General features: G+C 41.1%; 1 protein-coding gene across 1 annotated transcript in view; it reads left to right on the top strand.

Annotated features, from left to right (window-relative positions):
• The first annotated feature begins 50 nt into the window (after positions 1-50).
• Positions 51-24,492, top strand: part of EPG5 (ectopic P-granules 5 autophagy tethering factor) — a 45,098-nt gene continuing 20,656 nt past the window's right edge. The window contains exons 1-24 of the mRNA XM_088528579.1: positions 51-110; positions 1,072-1,995; positions 3,852-4,095; positions 4,929-5,065; positions 5,620-5,727; positions 6,534-6,607; positions 8,389-8,497; positions 9,087-9,201; positions 9,707-9,857; positions 10,632-10,787; positions 11,192-11,349; positions 13,599-13,753; positions 14,266-14,406; positions 14,620-14,784; positions 15,755-15,877; positions 16,831-17,090; positions 17,693-17,833; positions 19,193-19,337; positions 19,905-20,102; positions 20,719-20,829; positions 21,592-21,711; positions 22,551-22,717; positions 22,920-23,147; positions 23,544-23,667. Coding sequence (XP_088384705.1) covers positions 51-110; positions 1,072-1,995; positions 3,852-4,095; positions 4,929-5,065; positions 5,620-5,727; positions 6,534-6,607; positions 8,389-8,497; positions 9,087-9,201; positions 9,707-9,857; positions 10,632-10,787; positions 11,192-11,349; positions 13,599-13,753; positions 14,266-14,406; positions 14,620-14,784; positions 15,755-15,877; positions 16,831-17,090; positions 17,693-17,833; positions 19,193-19,337; positions 19,905-20,102; positions 20,719-20,829; positions 21,592-21,711; positions 22,551-22,717; positions 22,920-23,147; positions 23,544-23,667 — 4,314 coding nt within the window. The remainder of the gene's footprint in view (positions 111-1,071; positions 1,996-3,851; positions 4,096-4,928; positions 5,066-5,619; positions 5,728-6,533; positions 6,608-8,388; positions 8,498-9,086; positions 9,202-9,706; positions 9,858-10,631; positions 10,788-11,191; positions 11,350-13,598; positions 13,754-14,265; positions 14,407-14,619; positions 14,785-15,754; positions 15,878-16,830; positions 17,091-17,692; positions 17,834-19,192; positions 19,338-19,904; positions 20,103-20,718; positions 20,830-21,591; positions 21,712-22,550; positions 22,718-22,919; positions 23,148-23,543; positions 23,668-24,492) is intronic.

The raw sequence follows: 24,492 nt of genomic DNA, 5'->3' as shown, positions 1-24,492 counted from the left end.
GCGCCCGCCCCTTCCGGCAGCAGCAGCAGGAGGAGCCGGCGGCGGCGGCCATGGCGGAGGCGACGGCCGTGCGGCCGCCGCGCAGGGCGCGGGCCAAGGGCAGGGCCAAGGTGGGTGCGCGGGGACGGAACGGAACGGAACGGGGCCAGGGACGGGACGGGGCCGGGGCCGAGGACGGGGATGGGATGAGACGGGACCGGCGGTGTTGAAGCTCCCTGTGCATCGTTTGGGCTGTGCGCTCGGTTGTGTCGTGAGGCTCCCTCAGAGCGGGGGAGGAAGGGGGGCGGGGAGGAGCCCGACTTTTCCCAGTTTCGATTTTTGGAAACGGGTAAATATCCGCTGTTTACAAGGCCCTCTGGTCGCATCTGTGTTGTTTTCTGGCAAAAATCAGCGCTGCAGGCTGTGATTTTGGGAGGGTGTTAAAATAACCTCTTCAGACTACTCGAAACTGACCTTAATTCGAAAGCAAGTCTATCTTACCAGTTTAAGTGTGCGTTACTTTTCCTTTTTTAATGTTTCTAGCATGTTTTCAATATCTGTTTGAAACGGGTGTTTCTGTAATTGTGGGGTATTTCATGATGATCTTAGCTGTAATTTGCAGGTATTTTCCAGACTTCTCTTTGTCCCCAGATGAGTATTTTTGAAGACTTTTTAGTGCCTTAAAATCTTTTGATAAAACTTAAGATGAGTTTCCAAATAATTTACTGTGATAACACCTGGTGGCTTTTGGTAGAGGTCAGCCTCCTGCTACTTTGAGTGTTTTACACATTAATAAGAGAGAGTCAGTTCTGGAGTGTTTGTAGCTTTTTAGTGGAGAAACACTGAAGTATCATTCCAGAACTGACCAAGAAAATAGACATTGATAGGTGGTCCTCCAAGAGGAACTAAAGAACAAGGATCTGTGTGGTGCATTTTTTTTAATCTTCATATTCTTTGTAATATTATGAAAATTACCCAGGTTTGGGGGTTTTTGGAGTTGTGCTGATGACAAGGATTGCTTGCGATGGCCGGATTTGGGATGTATGGGGGGGGCATTTGTTTGTTAGTGACTCTCTGTTAATTTATTTCTAGGAAAAAAAGCAAGTAAGTAAGGAAGAGCCCAAGATCAAAGAGCCTGATGATGTCTTCCTCCCTCCTGTGACAGAAGTGGCTTCTCAAGCTGGCAAAGCACGAGTGGAGCATCCTGAAGGATTTACAGAAATCCAGCTTGATGATGGAGCAGAGGACAGAACTGTGAATGATGTGCGAGACGCTCCCTCGAGTGCTTCAGCCTTGGCAAATAAAGGATCTTCAGTGGTGGCTTCAGGGCCTGCAGCAGCAGAAGAGCCCCAAGCCCCTCCATTACGTGGGGAGGATATTGAGAAGAGTGAGAAAAACAGGCTGGGTCCAACCGAGAGGCTCTGCCCTGCGGAGGCTCTTGCCAGTCACTCGGGGAGCTGCGATGTGTCGGCCAGCACCTCTCATTCCACTGCTGCTGCCTCAAGAGTGGATTTTGTACAAGACAAAGGAGCTGAGAGCATCCGAGATGTTAAAAGACCTCTTGTCCCTTCTTTGGAGCAGCTTCCTTTTAACATATCCCAGTCCTGTGAGAAATCCAAAGTGCGTGTGCAGCGTCCCAGGCTGAAAGCCATTTATCCAGACTTGTCAACTGAATTGTCTTACGAGAGACCCACCGTGGTAGCCATCAAACCGCTGCTGCACAACGAAAAGCTGTACCCAGAAATCCCGACTGAGCCAGAGCTGGTGCCGTTCACCAGAGAGCAGCTGAAGATTTTTGAGCCGTGCTCATGGCTGGAGAATGTTGACTCCTACACGGAAGAATTTGAGAGTGTTGCTCATCAGGACAGGCACGAGTTCCACGAGCTGCTCCTGAACTACATGCGCTGTCGCAAGCAGCTGCTGCTGGCTGAGGCTGAGCTGCAGGCCATGACCACAGACTGCCAAAACGCCAAGGGGAGACTGTGGACGTTTAAAGAGGAGCAGAAAACTGTGCAGGTGCTGCTACTGAAACTACTTTTGTACCCCAAATTTTGGACCTGATTTCGGACATGAGTCTTGCTGGCTGTGTTTCGGCTGGTTTGCTGTGAAAGAGATGCTTGCCTCTGTTGTTCCTTCTCTTCACTGTCCTGGTGACACCCCCCTACCTCTGTGCTTAAGAATATGATCCTGTTGATGTTTAAGGCAGTTTGTTCCTTGGTATAAACTATGGCAAAAGTAGGATATTACAGTCTCTGCTAATGATCTCTGCTCTCTGTAGTCAGTCGGAAGGGCACAGCTAATTCTGCTTGTTGTGTTGGGTCAAATTTGTGCCAGCTGCTGCTTTGGCTGAACACGAGGGATCTGCGGTGGAGTGGGACTGTAGCCAGGAGTTCAGTGACTGTAGCGATGTTTCTGCCTGTTGCATCTGGGCTGCTGCCTGTGGTGGTGGTTTTCATTTGACGTCATTCCTGGTTGTCCTGCAGGCAAAGGTTGTGGGGCAGTGGAATTAGAGTCCTGCTCCTGGTGACCCTGCTACTCGGAGTGTAGGGAGTGCAAGAGGCATCTGCTTCAGGCAGCTGTTGCTCCATAAGGATAACTTATAAGGTATAGCTCCCACTGGGCTGACTACTGTAGCAGCATTGGTGCCTGCAAACCAGAGCTCCCTGGGAATGCTTTTGGTACGTGCACCAGAGAAGTTTTCCCCAGAACTTGTTCTCTGTAACTTGTTTTCAGACCTGGTGATTGTGGGAGCAGTGGAGCTGCTCCTCTGATACGCTACGTGTCACAAGTTCTGGTTACTTGTTGGCTAAAGCCATCATATATGGGGCTTTCTGTGTTCTTCCTTGGAGTTAAGAAGATGCAAAGTGACATCTACTGAGCAGATTTGAGTCTTCCCTTTTTTTGCAAAAAAATGGAATGAAGCTGTACCACAGAAAATTATTAGACTTCCAGCTTTGCTTTTATCAGTTTCTATGTGCTCCAGTTTTAACTTCACCCTTGCATCTCCCCTGGCCAGCATAAAGTTTGCAAAGCTCGCTGGCTTGCTGCTTGCTTTATTCCCTCTTAGTTTTCTCTTTACTGGGTGTGTGTACATAGTTCTTTTTAATACCAATTCAAAACTCTTGTTTTGCAGAAGTTATTAGAAGAAGAATGCCTTCAAGCCATGCTTCCTGAGTGTGTGCTACAAAGTACATTTTGTGTTTGCATAAAAGAATAACAGGCTACGTATCGTGGCTTCTTTACGCTAAGAAGTTGGAGTAGGGGCAGAGGGAGATTACTCTCAGCCTTCAGATTCCAGTTTGAGGAAAGCTAGAGTACAGTTCACTTGAGAAATGTTTAATGTATTACAGGGAATTACTAATTAATATTGAATTCTAGGAGCCTATAAAAGCTTTTAGCTTCTGTCAACGTGTGTTTTGTCTTTAAAACAGCAGAGCTGGATGTTTATGAAGATCTATAAATTAAGAAGCATTTGCTCTTGTCTGGGAGTAGAATGATCTGATTTTGTTTGCGTCTGATACTGATAAAGACAGGTCGTTTCCTAATTCTGTGTGATTGGAGAGGGGCTTACATAGTCTAGACTTTTTTTTCTCCCAAAGTCAGGGATCTATTGCATCTTCAGCAGTCAGAAGCTCTGAAAAATAAATATTGCAAAAATAAGTATTGTAAAAGTATTTTTTACAGTATTGTTAAAAAAAAAAAAAGTATATAATCCCAGATTTTTATCTCTTGCCATTTGCAAAGTGCCCACTCTCATGAAAACTTTAATATCTCTTGAGTGGAGGGTTATGTCAGGGTTAATTTCTTTAAGCTCACTTAACGAAACAAAATGCCAAAAACCACTTACATAAAATAACTGCTTTTCCTTTCAGGGTGTCTGTGCAGACCAGTGCAAAGTGTCAGGTCACCATCGCTATCAGACGGTGGAGATGAATGAGAGCGTGTTGGGGGAACTGAGAAAGCTCTTTGAAGCCAAAGCAGAGCACGTGCACCAGACCCTGGCGCTCCACTTGTACACCTCGGTGCTGTCCCGCTTGCAGGTGGAGTCTTACATCTACAGGCTGCTCCACAGCTCATCCCTGCTGAGATCTGCGGCTCTTCAGCAGCAAGAACAAGGTGTGTTGCTCGCCTGGACAGCTGCCCATGATGGCAGGATGCTGAACACCTCGTGTGCCTTGAGTTTTGGGCTTCTGTGGTGGAATTTGTATATTGAATGTTTCTCCTCTGATACCTGTTGATTTTACGTGGTGATCGGTGAAGCTTGCTGAAAAGCAGTAGTTCTCTTACCTTAGTCTCCTGTACAGTGGAAGTTGAATGCAGGAGTGTCACCTTCTGCCTAGTGTCTACTGCCCCGATTACCCTGGGTGGGATGGGACGCCCCGAATCCAGTCTCTTGTCAAAGGCAACATACAATACAATCCCTTTTCCAGATTGATTATAGACTATTTTAAACCTATTTGTGTGGAGTCTTGCTGCTTTATGTCTCTGGGAAGGCTGCTTGAAATCTCACAGCTTTAATTCTTAGATACCTGCTTGCTTTGCATCTGAAGGACATCCACAATCTGTGCTTGTGGCAGTATCATATTTTAGCCAAAATATCCTCCCCGCTGTCTTGTTTATTCTTCCTAGTCCTTCTCCAGACTGTGTTGTTTATATGTATGGTAAATAAGCTGATCCTTTTAAAGGTCATCTTGAAGGGAGGTCTTTTGTGAGAGTAGCTGCAGCATATGTGTATACATTTTCTTTGTAATAGCTTAATTATAAGATTAAATAAAATACTTTATTAAAGTCACCTTCTCTGTTAGTTCTAGAGAGCAGCTGTGTTGAAATATCTCAGTAACGATAGATACAGAGAGAGGATGTTTTCTGTCTCATCTCCAAAGCGCTGCTTATGCTACTACTGCGAGAGTCACTCGTTAAAACTGCTCGATTCTGTTTTTAACTTACAGTTTCAAAGCAATCAGAAAATCTTTCTTCAGACTTGAGCCACTTGAAAGAATGTGTCAGCGTCCTGTTCAGCTTCACTCGCAGAGTTATTGAAGACCCTCAGTTTCAAAGCGACCTGCTCGCCTGGCTGCGGAGACTGGTGAGGGAGTGAGTGTGTGCTCGAGCACCTGAGCTCAGCTTGCAAAGTTACTGCTTGTCCCATGTGCAATCAATTCCTGGATATATATATATATATATTTTTTGATTGGGGAGCGTAATCTGTTGCGGAATCTTTGAATTCCCTTGCCTGATTAAGACTGTTCATCTCCACTGACTTTATGATGTCTGGCGTATGAGTGGACCTGAGTGTTTTAATGGATACTGAGCATTACTGTTCTTTTGGGAGAATGAGTCTTCAGATTTGGGAAACTTCCATTCTTACTCACTTTTAAATAAATTAATCTCTTTAAAATATTACTGGTAAAACTGCAGTTCCTTTAAGATTTTCCTACACTAAAGCAAATGAGGTGGGAAATGCTGTAATTTGCAAGCCAGACAGCAGCTTCTCAGTATTGTTCTCCTATTGCTTGCCTTGAGAACTGAGGCTTATTGGAAAGTGTGAGAAATGAAAAAGCATTATTTATCTGTTTAGCAAGACTGTGAAAGAATGAACTTTGAAATTATTTCCAAGCCTCCTGTGTACTCTCCTTTTAGGTGGCAGTGTTACAGAGAATTGGCTGTCCAGGGGACCATCTGTTCCTCTTGAACCACATCCTCCGGTGCCCAGCTGGGATCAGTGAATGGGCCGTTCCTTTCATTCAGGTGTGAATGTTTAATTCTTTATTTTTGCAAAGTTGGAGTAGATGGGAGAAGAGAATGTTTGGTAGCCAATTAGTCCCCTGTGGCTGCTGCTTGTTTTTGAGTGTGAAAAAGCGGTAAGAAGGCTGTCTGTGTGTGCATACACGTTATCTCAGCTGGGATAGGAAACAGCCTCCTCTCACCACCTCTCAGCTAGGGAGACTCAAAAGGGAGTTCAGGATTTAAGGTATGATACAACAGCAGACTGTGGGAGGACTTCCAAGGACAAGGGAAGAGTTGAAGCAGTACCTGTATATAAGACAAGTAAGACTGGAATCAGCCCTCTGAGATGTAAGGGATAAGTGAGAACAGTTTCAAAATACTGCACGTTGACGTGGGCTAATTAGCAGGCTAATTAGTAATGCAAAGGGAATATGCTCGCTTTGTAGAGATTGGAGGGAGTGAAGATGTGCGTAGACAGCAGAGCATTTTCCAAAGCATATTTTTGCCCTTTTAAGACAGGAATGTATTGTAAATCAAACTGTAGAGAAAGGATTGCATATACAGGAACAGGGAAATGGCAAGCAAAAGAATAAAAAGGAAATCAAAGGCAGCATTTTAACTCCCCTTTTAGTGAACACCCCACTTTCCCTCCTGGTCTTCATATGTACATAAAGGGAAGAGAGAGGTTGAGAATTGTCTTTTACACATACTTTTTCTTCTGAACAAAAAGCTGGTAATGAGGAGTATAAAACTCACAATATTAATTATCTGATAAAACTAACTTGCCTTTTGTTTAACTTAAGACTACTTTTTTTTTTTCTCCTCAGATCAAGGTCTTGGATAACCCATCAGGTGTCTTTCATTTCATGCAGTCTCTTGCCTTGCTTATGTCTCCTATCAAGTAAGTGTGAAAAACAGGATTTCCTAAACATGTTCCGATTATTTAATAGTAGAAAACATAATGACACAGGATCTACTTAAACAGCTGTGGAAGCTTACTGGAGGCCAAGTCATATAAACAGGCATTAAGAGATTCATATTGAAATTTGAAGTTTTTTATTCGCCTCAGGATACAGCCTTTGCAGTACGTTATCCTCCTGCACACAGTAAAATAGAGCTTTTTAACCTGTCAGCCAGTGTAGCTGACTTTACTGCATGTTTGTTACAGTGAACTCTGAAATAAAATTCTAGGCGATACTTCCACAGTCACCTGCAAGGAATACTGTCTTTACAACAAAAGTGCCTGAATAAAAGGTTTGCAAAGTTGGAGTATACATTGATGGTGCTCTTTAATTTTTTTCCGTAAGCTTTTTTTTCCTTCTTACCTAGAAGGAAGCAGTAATGGTTGGAAAAGCTAATTGTTGAAATCATTATGAGTGGAAACTGCTGTTTACATTGCCCTAAACCATAATCTGCTCCATCTTTGAGCTCTTCTTTAATCATTAGCCTTTCTCCTTGCTAGAGATTAGTGTGTGGAGATAATTCCTCCCTTGGGGATACTCCCAACAATAGGAAAGTTGCAAGTCCCTGACTTGGACACACTGAGGTTGTATTTGTTGAGACAGGTAGACTGATGTTTTTATAAAAATGATAGTTCCAGGGGTTGAACTGTTGGTCCTGAGGTGGAGGAGGTTGATACTTGCCTGATAGAGTTGTGGCATGCCAAGAACAAGTTTTAATTCCAATTTTAGTTTGCAAAACTGGTATCTTAAAGCTTGTGCAGCATTTATAAAATGTTAATATCATCAGGGTATGAGCTCAGGGAGACTATTTTTTTCCCCCCACTCTGTGACCACCAAGGTGACAAGCTGCCAGTGTCCTGTGGCAAGACGTGTAGAGTTCTACCACTATCTTGCTAGATGATAAGTAGCTAAATGTTATGATTTTAACTTTTCATATAGCTTTTTTTTGCATTTGATTTCCTCATGTGTCTATGCAATTAATAATTTATGCAGCATACTGAAACTAGTATCCCAGCTTTAAAATGATCTAATGTATGGATTTTTCTTTCTCCACATTTTGTCAAATCAACAGTATTGGAAGTTGAAACAAATGTGCCTTCCCATTTGAAGAATGCTAGAAAAAGGAGTGAGTGTTAGAACAGGGTGACACTTTACATGTGCCAAAATGCATTCAGACAGGCAAGCTTGAATCTCCCTGCCACTCTTGGAGCTCTCTTGTCATAAGGCATAATCTATTAATGTATAATCTATTAATGATGAGCTAATTAATAATATTTTTATTAATTTTGTCCTGATGTCTGGCTTGGGGAGGAGCTGTGGAGAGGAGCTGATCTGCAATCACCCTATTTTTCTTTGCTTCACTAGATGACAGCCTTAAACAGTTCTTGTAAATACCTCTTCTGTGAAATATAATTTCCCTTAATTTGAATTGTGAATTTTAAGTGTAGACAAAGAATGGTGTTATCTCTTTCATATTTAACGTGACTTGCTGTAGGGATGCTAGTCACTTAGGTTGTGCAGAATATTGCTTGGAAGAGTGAAAACTGAATTGAGACATCAGATTGATGTGTTTTGTATTACTTCAAGGTATTTGGCCTACTTGATGCTTTCTTCTGTTTGTTTTAAAATATTTTAACTAAGAATTAATTAAATTCAGGGATTTTTTTCCTTCTAATTTTTCAAGATTTAGTTTTCACTTTAAATGGATTTATGTCCTCAGAAATCGGGGGGACTTCATGTGCCATATGAAACCTAATGAAAGAAAGACTTCCTCTTCATCTGGAAAAGAATCGGGAAACTGGACACTAGTAGATGAAGGAGGAGAGGAGGTACAAAAAAAAATGTTTTTTTCCCCTAATGCCTTTTTTTAAGCTTATTGTATTGATTTGGTGAATTGGAGGAAGTAAAGCTGGCTCTCAGTCAGTTATAAAGCATCATTTTAAATTTAGATCTATTTTTGTCTCCTTGTAGCTTTGTGGTGTGGTTGCAGATAGTCATGGCATACTGGAAAGTGGAGGTTTCCATCGATGAATATTAACAAATATAAATTAAACTTTATTGGAACTACTATGTGCAAAAGGAGGGGAAAATACAGTTTATTTAAGGCAATGTAATGGATTTCAAAGTGTTTATACAATGCAAATGTAGACAAGCATTTGAATATGTGCTCCTCTTTAGGGGTTATGTTGGACTGCCATGGGCTGTGTTATGGGTAGCTCTGTTTCCTGGCTGATGAGCCCCGTTAGGCAAAAGTGCAACCCAAAATTTGGGGACCTGTGTGTATAGGAGACTTCAGTTGTCTCTTTTTATGTACTTTATTTCTTTACCTATGCAAGGAAACTGGAATTAGTATAATAACTATGTCCTTCTGCCATGACTTTTATTGGGAAAGATATTAAAAGCTAAATTTGTCTGCAGGATGAAGATCCTGAAACAAGCTGGATTCTGCTTTTGGAAGATGATTTGATTGTCCTATTGTCACAGTTTCCTTTTCGTGAACTGTTTCAGCAGTTCCTTGGGATCAAGTCAGGAGGTAAATTAGCTGCTAAAGAAGTTTGTTTGCTTTTTTTTGGGGGGGGTGGTTGTTTTTTAAATGTATTAATGACTAAAACAGCCAAGTGGGCTACACTGTTTTGAGAAATGCTCTTCAAAACGAGGAATAAACAAACCTGCACAAACAGCTTGCAGGCTAAATAGATAACAAGTTGAATGTTTTGGGGACTAGCAAGTTCACAGCAATGCCAGCATGATTAGAGTCTTCCCCTTTAGTTTTAATCTGTTCATGAGATATGTTCACAGATGTGCTTTCAGAGCTAATCTTTTCCCCCTTGCCTGGTAGCTGTGGTGTTACAGATGATTTTTCTCCAATTACTTAGTGTCTTTTTTTTCTTCCCTATTCTCTGGACAAGTACATGAAGATATCACTTGATGGAGACTTTATAAGCTGCATGGATGATTTGTGCTTTCATATTTAAATACTTCACTTGAGAACGAATGCTCTGCTTTTTTCTTTTTATTATTTTTTTCCCTTTTTTTAGGTTCATATTTTCCTGAAAAAACAACTCCCCATGAAATGATGAAGATTTTTGCTTTTGCAAACTCCTTAATAGAACTTCTGTCTGTAGGGCTGGAAACATTTAACAGAGCCCGTTACAGGCAGTTTGTGAAACGAATTGGTCGGTTGATCAAGTAAGAGCTTATCTATCTCCTCTGTTATGAATGAATCTCTACATACTGTTACTTTTGCATTTCTGTGGAGTTTTCCATTGCAGAAGAAAAAGCATTTCTCATAAGATGCCTTGTTCTTAATTTCTCTTTCTGGTTTGAAACTCGGGGCTGCTACTAAAATGTAAACATCAGTTCTTGGGTGACCTCCTCCACACAGTAGGGCTAGTTTATCTGGGAATCTCAAGATTCAGAGTCCTTAACTCCAAAACTGTCTGTGTGGTGGAGAGTAGCAGGGTCTAAATACTGTGGCAGTAAGGAAATATAATTAGAAAAGTTGCTCTGTGTTGTTAAATCTCTAGTGGTCACTTAATAGAGCCTGGTTAGAATGTTTTTGTTTTCTGAACATCTTTCTTGAAGCAAAAATCATGTTTTTTTTGTGCTATTCTTTGTTAGTTGGTGCTGTAATAATTACTCGTGTCTGGGCTTTTTGCATGTATAGCAATCTCAAAAGGTAAGATTGCTTTAAGGATTAAAAGATCGTAAAAGCTTGATTTCATGTAACAGCATATGCATGCTTTGCTTGCGGAACTAAGAAGGGGATAGTACTGGAGGTCATAGACTCAGCTTTTCCGAAGAGGTGGGAAAAGTACATATTGTGTATACAGGAGTCTCTTAGAAGCCAGAGGGCAAAGGCTTGAACTTGTTTATCTCGTAACTAGACTCCAGTCTGGCTGCATGTGTCTGTTTTTATACTGTAATGGTCTTTCAACAACTTGTTTTTTCTGTGTCATGTAGGATGACACTTTGTCATGTGAGTGACCACTGGGCCCAATACATTAGCTGCAATAAACAGTGTGGATCAATAGGACATCCCTACTCCATGGAGAAATTGCAACTAGAGTTTGATGAGCTGTTTTTTAGAGCTGTTCTACATGTTCTGAAGGCCAAAAGGTAGGTTGTCCAGTGGTTGATACCAAAATACTGAGCTGAAAAGCCAAATACCTTGGAATGAGACCTGTGAGAAAAGGTCGTGCTGAATCACTTCCTTCACCCTGACACCTCTTTCAGTGGATACTGGTTTTGGCAATAGCTTTCATATTTACTCTTAATGATTTAAACAAGTGTAAAATGTAGGATTTTTTAGTTCAGGGGTGATATCAAGATGGGCAAGAATTCTAGGCCTTGATTTCTAGCATCAGACGTGGGGAATTTGCTGACCTCATTCTCTCAGAATGAGAGGTGCTGAGACACATTTTGCCATTACCAATTCTGTAGGTGAGAGAATGTCTTCTTCTTAAGCTTTTGGCTTTTAACAAGGAAAACCGCTTTCTTCTCTGACTTTTCAAATCTGACAGGTTGGGAGTCTGGTTGTTCATGTCCCAGATGCCTTATGGAACTTTATCCAGCAATATGCTTTGGAAGCTCTTCTTCGTCATGCACTGCGCGGAGAGCGAGCACCTGGAAAAGCTCTGCTCTAACTTGCAGCCTGGTGATTGCAAGCAGAGACTCAGAGGTAGGATCCCTTTGCTCAGCTTGAATAGCTGTGCCATACAAAGGAAGTGTTTTGAAGAAGGAGATGAAAATAGAGGTCTTAAGAGTTTTATTTCTTGCATTTGTACAAGGTCAGCAAACTTGTAAGGCAGTTTGCTTGGATCAGGACAAGGGCATCAAGAGTGTATCTATATGCTTTTATAAAGTGCTGGTATGTTTTGACTGGCCAGTGCCATTCAGAGACTGTTTGAGTGGGAATACACATTTTCCTCTCCACCCAAATTCCAAATTTTTAGTATAGGATCTCATGTTTGTGTCTCAAACAGAGAGAGCATAGTACAATGCAGTGGTTGCAGTTCTGGCAGTAACAAGTCATTTTTGATGGAGCTTTGTTTTCCATCTAGATGACTTTTATGTTTTGACGTCCCTGGTATGCTGATGCAGAGTATTTTTTATCCTTTTCATTCCCCTGACTGGGTTATGTCAGCATGTCTGTCTCTTTCACAAATGTCTAGACAGGGAATTCAACAATTCTTTCAGTGAAATTCATCTAATCTTCTGAAATAAAATTGTTTGACTGGCACTTAGTGCTGACTTGGTTTCCCATAAGTCATACTCTAATAATCCTTGGCATGAATGTTCTTCTGAGATGGGGAGAGACTGTTTTTATTCGTCTTCTCAGATTGATTTTGGAAAGTGTTACTAGTAGTGCATCTACAGGTGCTAGCAAGGCTTGGACATTGGTGGAAGCTTTAGGCTTGCACATGTAAAGCAGTAAAACAGCTGTTTTTTAGGAATAGGCAAAATCAGTGTGGTAAAATGAACTAAGGCTGTGGAGAGGAGTTATTAGGACAACCGCTGGAGTGAGGACCAGCTTTGGGATGTCTGACTCTGAACAGTGGGCTGTAGTGTAAACGTTTGGTGGAGAAGAAAGGGAATTGGGTCAAGTAGCAACTATTTGATGAAGACACTGTTTCTGAGCTCTGAAGCAATGGGACTTAGATGGAGCCTGTCCCTTCTCCTCCCCATCCTTCAGTCCCATGATGTGTTTCAGTAGGAGTTTTTGGGTATGACATCTTGTCTACTACCTTAAAAATGTACTTCCCAACCTCTTCTGTTAAGATAAAAGGTGACATGAGAAGAAAAGGGAGATGAGTGGATGGGTCAGAGATTGCTGCAGCTTCTCTAGGTGTATGTGTCAAGAATCTTGTTTATTATATGGAAAAGACTTAGATTGCACAGATCTCAGCATGTTCTTCATGAGATGTATTGGTGGTTAAGTCTGATCTTCTCAGATTGAGGTACAGGTGCAGAATTGTTGAAAGCACTCGAAGCAGAATGGAGACAAGGTGGAAGTGTTTAATGCCAGGTGTGCTAAATGCATGTGGCTCTGGATTGAGTAGTTGAGTACCTCTGTGAGTGCTTTTTTAGTATGCTCAACTGCTGTGATGAGATCTCAGGAACCATTTCTGCTGGTATGTTAAACTACAGAGGAAGCAGACCACTAGGCAAATCATTTTACAGCCCAGGTGCAGCTTCCAACACTTCCTTTATCTTCAGTTTATTGTAAGTAACAAGGTCTCTGCTGAAAAGTGTTTTTTTTTGAAGTGCTGTTTTGAGGTAGCCCTTGAAGAGATGAGTGGAGATGCTCTCACTGCTCTCTTGTATAATCAATGTAGCAAGGTTTCCCTGCTTCAGCTGCTGCTTGTTCATGGTCTGTGGAATGTGTAAAGCCTCTTGATCAAAACTTGCTCTCTCCTTTGCTTAGGTGTGTGCTCAGGTTTCATCTTCCTCTGATTGTAGCACTTGTTAACTCTTATATGAAATAATTCTGTTTTAATTTATGGAGCTAATTGCTACAATATGTAATGAAAGCTAAAACCATAGCAGTATTTTTAGAAAGCACAAAGATCCAAGCAGGTCCTCCTATGAATGATCGACTCTGCCTAATTCAAAATTAATATTAAAAATTAAATTCTAGCCGTTTTTAAGACAATCTTAGTTTTCATCAGGAGTTCCTGTGATATTTGCTGACACATGTGGGCACATCATTCCATCACTGAATGCTATGATATTTTTTCACACTTTATTTCAAACAACTGGTACCAATCACTCCTGAAGGTGGGATACTAATTTGCAGACCATTAGGGATGACAATTCCTTTCCTTTTGATTCCTTCTCCGGGATTGGACTGTGACTATATACGAAAGTATTAACGATCTACTTTCTGTAACGTTTCACTTTTGTTTCATGTAATCTTTTTTTTCCTAGATCCGAAGCACCTAGAAAGTTTTGGAAAGTATTTGAAGTCAATGAACTGCTCAGAAGAAATTTGTCTACTCACCACATTTGCTCAGATGGCACAAACCAAACGGGCTGATGTGGATGAGGATTTTATCAGAATGATTGTTCTGGAGATATATGAGGTGAATAATATTACAGAATATGCTCTTCCTCTTTCTGTCAGTGAAAAATGGGAAGCATTTCTCACCTCCATAGCTTATAAACCTCACAAGTAGCTCTCAGTCTCACGACTGACTGATCTATGATCGTGCTTGTTCCGTTTTGGGAGAGAAAATGTTTGTTTGGTTTTGTTTTTTATTTTGCATGGTTCTTCTCTTCCTGGTCTAACTTAAAGCTCTGAAATTCCTGATGTTTATTCTCTTTTTGTTGTTGTTTGTATGTTCAGTTTTGAACATCGTTTTTGTCATTCTTTTTGGCAATGTGTCATAACGATTTCATTAACTGTTTTAAATGTTAGGAAAATCTGTTTCAATATTGATATTTACATGTATCAGCCTTGTTATCCACAATCAGCAAGAGTAATTTGGTTCTGTATTCTCCAAAAGGTGTTTCACTGCAGTAGTGATGCACTGTTTATTGCAGTATCAGTGAAAGCCAACTGTAATGAGCAACTCTTCTCTGCTGATCTCCTCAGGTGTCCTACGTTAGTCTCTCCACGAGAGAGACATTTTCAAAAGTTGGTCGGGAACTCCTGGGGGCCATTGCCAGCACCCATACACAGATTATTTCTGTACTGCTGAATCGAGTTAGAGGCACCATTGAAAAGGTTGGGATGGTAAGTGCTGACCTCTGTCACTTGAAGTCACCCAGCTAAAACTAGGAAGAGACCCTACCAGACAGTGTTATAAGATACAGCTTGGGATGTCTGGGTCATTTTAAAGAGCTGTTGTTGGGGGTTTTTTGACTGTATCACTATGTTAGAAAGGCCTAGTGATGATGATGCTTTCATACTAAAGGCTGATGTGCCTTTTGTTCTCTGTCCTCAAAGGTTTCTTTGTATCTGTTCAAAGAACTGCCACTGCACCTATGGAAGCCTTCTTCAGCTGAGATAGCGCTGATTCGTGACTGGCTGTTAAACAACAATCTAACCACCGTGGAGAATAAGCTAGCCTGCATCATCCTGGAAGGCTTAAACTGGGGATTTGGGGAACATGTAAGTATGAAAAACACAGGAGGCCTGACATATGCATCAGTTTTTGAGGGGAAAGAAAAGTTTATTCTGTCTAAGGCTATTGTTATGATTTGGTGAAAACAGTTCAAATTACATACTCTTGGTATGATAAAATGCTTTGTGTGCATTTGAAAGCATTGGCACTGCAAATTTTGCAAAGATTTTCTAGTGTTCTGCCTGAAGATTTGTTTGTGTCGCTTTTTAGTAGTGATGCAGCTGAAGTTAAAAGATATTTAAACAGGAATTTCCCCTTAATGAGAGGGAACAGTTGAGGGGACAGTTTTTGTGAGTCACTCAAGGGGATTTGTGGCTGCAGAAAAAGAGGAATCTTCAAGCAGTGCATAGGACACTGGTGTAGCTGTGGCTGGCAGAATTATATGCAGGTGTGTTTTGTACAAATCTCTGAGTGTGATTTAAAAGACTGGAAAGTATTCTGGAAAATAGATTACTCCAGGAACTCTGTCTGTTCAATATGCAATTCACATCAACTATTTTTTTTTTTCTCCATAGAAACAGAAGTTAACTTGGGTAGTCCTGTTGCCTGTGTTAAAAGACTAGATTTTTGATTACATTTAAGTATTTCAGTATTCGGATAGGTACATTGGATTGTACTAAACTCTTGTCTTTGCTGTGCTCGTACTCTGACATGAACCTTGTTGTACTTTTATCCCTCATTTCTTGGTAAACGCCTGAAAGTGGAGGAATGGTGGGTCCTGGAAAAATTTGGAGACTTTGATGTGCGAAGTCATGTTGAAACCTGTTGATATGGGGGAAAGTAGTGCTTTAAAATGGCAACTGATAAGAGGAATTAGTGTTTTGATGCAATTTGCAACTGTTTTTTGTTTTTTTCCTTTTTTTTTTTTTGGTATTTGATTGTTTGTTAGTGCAAGTGAACAGTAGGGCTTTAGAGACCTTTTTAAGTGAAGAGAAGCTTGATGTGATGTTTTTTTAGGAGGATGCTCTTCATCTGGATCCAGCTGTCCATTCTGAAGTTGCATTGCTGGTGCTGGAAGCATATCAGAAATATCTCCCCCAGAAACCATATGCTGGGTTGCTCTCTGAAAGCATAAAACAGGTATTTCCTCTTGAGAATTACAGGGAATAATTTATGGCTAATGACAGAAAAACTTTTTTTTTTTTTCTTTTCTTAGTATTAGAACGTCATAAAATGCTAACTTCCTGGGGATTTGCGCAGCTACAGGGCTATCTTAAAATAATACTGTTAGTCTTAAAAGTTAAATGTCTGTTCCAGAAACATGAAATGAAAAACTGTTTAATGTTACTAGTGAATGTGAGCGAGCTAGATGAGTTCTCTTTCTTTGGCTCATTTGTCCTGTGGTTATTACCTGTGGTATTGGTTCTGTCCCGATGTTCATGAGCCTGTAGCTGAATTTTGAGTAAAAATTTGCTCCAGTTTGAATACCTACTACCTCTATATTGCTTTCCAGGTCTGAAATTTGCCCTGCCCTGTAAGGGCATGTGTGACACCTTTTTTTTTCCCAAAGATTTATAATTCATTTGAGTCTAGACAGACTTTTAAGGATAACACAGACATCCCTGGCCAATACAGAATATCTCCCTATCCATACTGTAGACTTCCTGTCCAAGAAGACCCTGTCAGGCTTTAAGCTTTTCGTTTACAGATACTATTTTTCTGTATTTCTTTTCACCAGCAGTCTTAAGCATTACTTAAGCAGTAAGCATTCATATGTATTAATAAATACTAAATACATGTTTATGTGTATGAAAATAAACAGATTACTGGAATGTATTTATGTTTAATGCTACATATAAGGAAAAAAGTAATCCAAGACTTATAGCTAGTTTGGAAAACTTTGGCCAAACTGCAGAGGTGGAAAGAGTTTTTCAGAAGGGCTGGGGTGGGGAGGGACATAAAAAATAGGGGTTTGAGCTAAACTTGGCTGTGTAGGGTGCTGCTTTGGGAGTTGGGGAACTCCTAGTCAAGGCCTGTGCCCGCTGCAGTGCGGCTGGGCTTCCCCTCATCCCTGTTGCCGCCTTGTGTTGCAGGTCTCCTACTTGGCCAGCGTTGTTCGTTACGGAGAAACGCCCGAGACCTCCTTCAACCAGTGGGCCTGGAGCTTGGTTTTGAGGCTGAAGCTCCACAGGAACGACCGCGGCCTGCGGCAGGGCTGGCCCGCGAGCGCCGCGCCCCACAGCGCGCCCGACATGGCCGACGCCGGCGCGCTGCACCCGCTCCTGAAGGCCGTCAAGGCCGGGATCCCGCTCGGCTGCTACCTGGCGCTGGCCATGACTGCGCTGGGACACAGGCGAGTGCTTCTCCTCGGGGCTGCCTTGCTGAGCGTCCTGCCTAAGGGTGAACTGGGGCCTGCTGAGGTTCCCGTGCGGATTTGTAGAGAACTAGTCGTCAGGGACAGTGGTTTTGAACAACAAGATATTTCATCTGTTTTGCTAGTGCTGATTTTGCTCTTTTGCATGTGCAAGTATGACTGTGATTAGAAATAATATATATACACACGCACATATATATCTGTATATGTATATATACACACAATATATATATACATCTGTGTCTATACATATATAGATATGTACCCCACCCCCAAGCACACACACTAGTTAAGCCAGAACCTTGACCTTTAAATGATTGAATCCCTGGGTGAAGACCCACTTTTCGTCATTACCCTTTGGTCATTACCCTCATCTCCAATGTTTTTAGAAGAGAGGACATATATCCCCAAAAGAGTAGGAAGTACTCATCAGCTGATAGATTTGATGAAAGAAATCTGCAAATTTATATATTACGACTTCAAAGGTTATACGTAAAGATATGAATGTCGTTGTATCTGAGTTCACAATGAAACCTTAGTCCCTGTGCTTTTACTTGTTTATTTTGCTTTTGTTTTGACAGCATTGAGAAGTTCTGTGCTGAAGGGATCTCTCTTTTGGGTGTACTTGTCCAGTCCAGATACCTGAGAACAGTAGTCCATGTGCTGGATAAAATTTTACCCCTGTTTTACTCTTGCCAGTATTACCTCCTGAAGAATGAACAGTAAGTGTGATATATTCTTAATATGTTTATTGCTAACGAGCAGTGAAAGTTCATCTTAACTGTTAATGTATCGTGTTCCCTTCTGGGTTTTGCATCTAGTATGAATGTGATACAGATGACTGGAAAAACTTCTGGTTTGCAGAGTTACTTTTTGCCAGTGGCTGTGGTTGATGACGCAGTTATGGAAAGCTGGGCTGCTGGCATCACGTGTACAGACAAGGCTGGTGACACTGTCCCTGTGTCACACAACTGGGCCCTGGACAGCTGCACTGGCAAGAGCAAGTCTGTAGATAAGCTAGAGAGATAAACGGGGACAGCACTGTGAGCCCTCCTGAGGGCTGGACCTCAACTGTCTGTCCTGGTAAATTAGTAATACGGTGCCCTGTTGTCCTTTTGGCTTGATCTACATTGCAGTCTCTTGGACAATTTTTGAGCTAGATTTTAGCGTTAAAGTGAGTCAGGAACCGCTCCCAAGTGGCAGCCTTGATGGGAGCATGTGCTTTTGGACTGTAGAAGAGCTCAAAGCAGATGCACTGATTGCTCTGTGCCGTTCGAGTTCAGTGCCACAAAATGGTCTGTGGCACATTTGACTTTCCATCTTGACGTCTCTGCTGTTCTGTTGATCATGCTGCAGCCTCAGAGTACTCACAGGATATGTCTTAAAACCTACTGCTGGAGCATCTGTTAGGGCCTACCAGATGTTCCTGGTCTTTTCCAGAAAGCTGGGAATTGGGTGTCCAGGTTGTCTAACACAGCACTACTGTTTGCTGTCTGAAAACTCGAGATATGTTGCTGTGCCCTTATGTAGGGCAACAGGTTTGTTTTGCAGCCACTGTTCAATTCTCATAGGTTTTGGGAATGCCCTACAGTTTTAAATACTTGTGTGATAGCTTGGGGTTATTTTGCTCATGTCAGAGTAGTTTTGAATGTGCCCATTCCTCTTTTTTCTTTTCCCCCTTCTTTTTTTTCTTCCTTTCCTTTTTTTTTTTCCCCAAAGCAGGCAGTGCTGCAGCTATAATTTTCTATGCAAGGTAACATCAGTGTAAATAGACTCTTTTCTCTTGTAAATTTTCCTAACTTCTGTGCAAATATGCATGTTGTGGCTGTAAGACTTGATAAGCTGTCTTGACTTAAAAGTGCCTTGAATTGCGCATATTATGCCCGTAATGTGATCTAGTGGAGCAATTAATACTCTGCAGCATGATTGTGAAGCAGAACCCTGTATACTGAGGTCAACCAGAGCTGCTGAGCTGCGGTGCATACTCTATAAGTTTGAGTTCTTTAGAAGCAGCTCTTCTGTGTGTTACATTGTAGGAGAAACTTTGTAAGTGACTATTTTGCATTTGTTGATGTCCCCAGGTTTTTATCATATATCCAGCTGTTCCTGCAGCTGGATAGTGGAGTTCCTCAAGGCGTGACCCAGCAGGTTACCCACAAGGTAACACAGCACTTGACAGGAGTGAACTATGGAGAAAACGTCAAACTGCTCAGTAGTATGATGCAAGTAAGTTTCTTGAAAAACAGATATTTGAATATCAGATCAAAACGTTGTTAAAAAAAGACTGTGATACATAACACTACTTCCTTACTTGTGTTTGAGGATTGCAGTAGATATTACGATTTGAAATTTTGCTTCTGACCGTTGATTTATGGTTAAGTTATATATTACTGGCTTGAAAATAAAATACTATTGTTAGTGCAAACAAGTGAACTAAGACTTGCTAAAATTAGAGAGAGGTAAAGGCTGAAGACAAAGGCAGCTTCTCTGGGAAGTCCTCTTGCAGGAGCACTTCAGAAATAGATGTTGTTTAAGCCTGCAGGTTGCAGAGGTTTCTGTGTGTGGCCTATGTGTCTGTTTTTACTGATTTCATGAACTTCGCAGGTCTCAAGGCTGCAGCAGCTCTCTCAAACATGAGAGATGACAAATAATTTATGGCAATGCTCTTTTCATGGCCATGTGAAAATAATGTTCTTTTAAGGATAGGCCCCCAGCTTCATGTGAATTAGAGTTCTTCTGATGCTTTTCCTGGAGTTGCAAGCTCTTGGATAATTCTACCCTTGCATTTGGCAGACTCACATTTTTCTGAGCAACCAGCCGGACGGCGTGGGATCAGCAGCAGTGCTGGAGTTCTGGGCCGAGCTCCTCACCAGCCAGCAGCTGTGGCACAGGGACAGGGCAACGCTTTTCTTGCTGGATCACTTATGCAAAGCTGCTTTTCAGTACAGGCAAGAAGACACTGTGCAAAAGCTGCTCTACCAACAGCACAAGGTAAATGGGGGGGGTGTATTGGTGTGGCTGTTGAGGCAGTGCTCAGCTTGCATACTGTTCATTCTAATTTCTGATGTGCATGTATTTTCAAGAAGAGTAAGAAGAATAGTCATGATAATGAGTGATCGTGAGGTTATACTGCCCAGTTTGGTTTGGAATAGGGCAAGATTAACGGTTTAGCTAATACTTGAATAATTTAAATCTATTATTTAGACATTTAATTTAAAGGTGTTTTATCATAGTATTCTGCAGCCTATAGATCTTATATTCAGTACCAATTCAGTACTGAATATAAGTATTTAGTATACATAAGTATACGTGTGTATATGTGTGTATAGTGTGTGTATATATTCAGTACTGACGTATTTAGAACATCCTCAGCAGAAAAAGCAGTGGCAAACTGTAAAACAGAACCTTTTCCTCAGCAACAAAGTAAATATAAGCAGGCATTTCAGAGATTTCTTTCCAAGCAAAGATTGTGAAGTAGCAACAGGATGCAGGAAGGAACCTGGTTTGAGGCATGAGGACATTTGTGTAAGTTGTAGATCATCATTGTCTCCTTGTAAAAAAAAAAACAAAAAAAACAAAAAAAACAATGTTTTTTATTTCCTTGCAGAATGCTCTAGGCTACCACTGTGACAAAGGTCTGCTGTCCTCACTCGTTAGCTGGATTGTGGCAGGCAATGTGACACCTTCCTTCATCGAGGGCAATGCAAATTCCTCTCAGGTGAGTGGTAAGATGGTGTTGCAGGAGCCCTCCTGGCATATGCAATATATGGATGTTATATACTTCCCTGCTGTAACATATCTCTGCAGGTGTTCCCTCTTCCTCCCTATCTCTGTTTGAGTTTTCCTGTGATCAAATCGTGATTTAGCCTAATTCTGCAACAGTATTGCACTAAGGGAAGATGAGTATTTTGCACTCCTCAAGCTTTAGCTTCATTCAAGTCCAGGAATTGATATAATAGAATTTATTAGTAAAAAATAATATTAAACCTACTTATTGAGGGGAAAAGAGGTAGAGACATACTCATCTACTAATCATTTTTTTTTTTCTGATGAGTCTTTTGAATATTAAGTACTTTCTCTTCCTTGTATGTACCTCTTCGAGCAATACAAACAACCTCTCCAGTGTCCCGACTGGAGATGTATAGTACAAGTACGAAGGAGAAGACTTTATTACAGTGTTTGACTAGTTTAATTAATGTAGAACTCTGCATAATTCTGTGTATGGTTCTGTAAATCTTCTTTCCTCTATCTTGCACAAGTTTCAGAATACAAAAGAATACAGAAGGGAGTAGATGAGAGTAGGTACGGATGAAATTAGTCGTTTTATTTGTCTACACATGATATTGAAGAAAAAAAAAAAAGGCTTTTCCAGCTTTGCAGTGGGGATCTGGAAAAGACCTTCTAGTTAGGAAAAGAGCAAAAATTCCCTTCCTCTGCCTGTTTTTTTGATCAATAATTTCTTTACTACTGTGTTGTACAGGTCTGGTTTTCATGGGTAGTGTTAAATATGGAGTCAATATTTGAAGAAGACTCACAGCTTCGCAGAGTTGTGGAGGGGGAGTTGGTGATTAATGCTTTAACTCCTGATCAAGCTTTGAAGGTGAGAGAACTGTTTACCCTCCCGTTGTAGAAAACTACTTTTCTCACGGACTGTTTAGTTTTACCTCCTCTGTTTTTTCTTACTAGGTCAAAAGTATAACTACTTAAGGCCTTACCTCCTTGTTTTTTTCAGGAGAAAATATAGCTCAGGCAAGGTTTCCTTTGCATTTTTGAATAGTGCATTTAAATAGACTAATATGTAAATGTCTGGTCTTAATATATCATGATTTGCAGAAAACTTAATTCAGTAATTGGTACTTTTATGTGATACTTTTATATGATTTTTCATGGGTCGTCTGAACATCTTGCAATCTGCAGTGGGTTAATTTTTTATCACTGAGATGGGAAGTGCAGATAGTTTATCTCAACAGGCTGGAAAATGTCTCTTTATGTAAGAGAGTTTTTCAGATTATCTGAATTTCAGAAACATCTGAAATTTGGTTGCTTCTAGGTGTGTCTGAATTACCTTCCAAAACTTTCAGAACTGTTCCTTAAAAAGACACGGAGAGTCAGGTGTGTTTAAGCCATGTTTGCAGTGTTTCTTGCCCAAACTCAATGTCTCGAATGAAGCAAGTTGGGATGAAAGCCTTCTAGTCTAGAAGTGTAAATTTGGGGCTGTCCTTCATCCCAACTGCTGCAGTATCTTTTGATGAAGAGGATAAGCTGGAAACACTATGAAAACACATTTTCTTGGGCTTACATCTAGGCTGGCTCTCTTGAGCCCTTGGGAACTAGTCTGGGGACATCTGTCGCTTGGTTTGTGTATCTGTATTTCCATGGAAAACAGCCTTTTGCAGGGAAGCGCAGTGAGACACTCATTTGAAAATGTTGTTTTTGCAGAAAGCCCAGGCCCAGCTGAAGTTGCCCATCGTGCCTTCCCTCCAGAGGCTGATGATTTACCGCTGGGCTCACCAGGCCCTGGCTACTCCTGCTGATCACCCTCTCATGCCTTTAATCTGGCAGAAATTCTTCCTCCTTTACCTTCACCGGCCAGGACCACAGTACGGGTGAGTCCATTGCTCTAACAGAACAACAACAAGCACAAATATATTGTATTTTAAGTAAGATTAGTACATGCTTTGTGCCAAGGGCTCATCTGAAAGCAATGGGTGCTGGAAATTTCTTTAAAGCAAAGGTTGATTTATTTAGAGATGCCAGTTTGATGCTTTTTTTGCTGTGCCTTTTTTTTTTTTTTTTTGTATATTTTAGGTTACCGGTAGATGGCTGCATTGGAAGAAGGTTTTTCCAGAGTGCAGCTCATTCTAACTTATTAAATGAAATGAAGCAGCGCTTGATAGAGGTAGCAGACTTCCACCATGCTGCCAGCAAAGCACTTAGGGTGGACAGCCCTGCAGATGGCAGTGACAGATCACCGGAGAAGGGAAGCAGCTCAGCAGATTACCTGACGTCCCCAGAACTGCACAAGGAACTTGTCAGGTAGAGAAAAAGTTTCCCACTCGGTCTCATTCAGTATAGTGACCTGGGCAATGACTCAAGCTTAATCTGAGAGGTGGGAGGTGTGAAGGGATGTGACTCTGAGCTAGATTTACTGCAGACACTTCCTGTGCATGTGAAGTCACGGTGTGTTATTCTTGATTATGGTCCTTAATGTTTTCTAAACAGCATCTTTACATTGTTGGTCTTTGAAGTGACACTTAGATGTTTCGGATGCCCCTGGATTAGTTCACTAAATTTTTGAATCGCGTCTTCTTAAAACATGATTTGTTGCCTTAACTTGAACACCCAGAATCACAATACTGTGTAATATATGCTTTGCACATGCAATTAAGGTTCCTATTGATTTTTATTTTTCTTGTGTTTTTTCCTTCCCAGGCTTTGTAATGTCTTTGTGTTGTGGTTAGAAGAAGAGAGCTTTCAGAAAGGAGACACATACATTCCCTCTTTACCGAAGCAGTACGATGCACATAGACTTGCCAAAATCATGCAGAATCAACAGGTGAAGTACTTGCAACACTGGCGATCTGAAACCCAAAATTCACTTCTCTTTGTAAAATCTCTCTTAAGGAGACTTGAGTGTCACAGGTTTTTAATATGCCTGTGGCACGTACAGTAGCTTTACAGCTCTAAATTATTCTTTGCTAAGAATCCTATGCTGTCCTGAACTGTCATACTTTATTTAAATCAGAATTCGCATGCAGGTTTCTTGCATTTTCTAGGGAGAATTCAGTCCTTATTGTGTACTGTGTTATATCTACATCTATGTGTATATATATTTTTTTTATTTTCTCAGAGAGTTGTAGAGAATTATCTAGATTGGATCTTTAAGTAACAAAGGACAGGGAGCACAAATCTGCTCATGTTAGTAGTTTGTAAGAAGTCTGGATAGTTTTAAATTAGTGAGTGGGAAGTGATTATTACTCTGCTCGTTAAGCCTAAAATAGTTAAAAGGGCTTTGGGAGGGAGGCCTTGGAAGAGGCTCGTTTTGTGCCTCCCGAGTGTACTGCTGCTTTGCTCTTGGTCCCGCAGAATATGTGAGTACTGAAAATGCAGCCTGCTTCAGTCTGAATTGTAGTTACTCATGGTTAGGGAATCTGTTTTCTCTTTTTCTTTTCAAAAGAATTGAGTTTTAGTTGTCTGTACTCTTCCTCTCTCTTCTTGTCTGCTCAAATTTACAGCATGTGTGTCTGTCAGACTTCTGTAATGGTCAATAATACTTTTCATGGCTTATCTGTGTATATGATCAGACTTATGCTTTTCTTCTGTGCTATAGATATTTTTTTTTCTCCTGGTAATGTATTACTATGACTTTAAAAACACATGC

The sequence above is a fragment of the Tinamus guttatus genome, unplaced genomic scaffold (assembly GCF_059628265.1).
Source record: "Tinamus guttatus ecotype Peru unplaced genomic scaffold, ASM5962826v1 Tinamus_guttatus_pri_ptg000313l, whole genome shotgun sequence".
Taxonomy (NCBI): Eukaryota; Metazoa; Chordata; class Aves; order Tinamiformes; family Tinamidae; genus Tinamus; species Tinamus guttatus.
The sequence above is the reverse complement of the archived record's forward strand: the minus strand, read 5'-3'. Positions and strand labels throughout refer to the sequence as shown.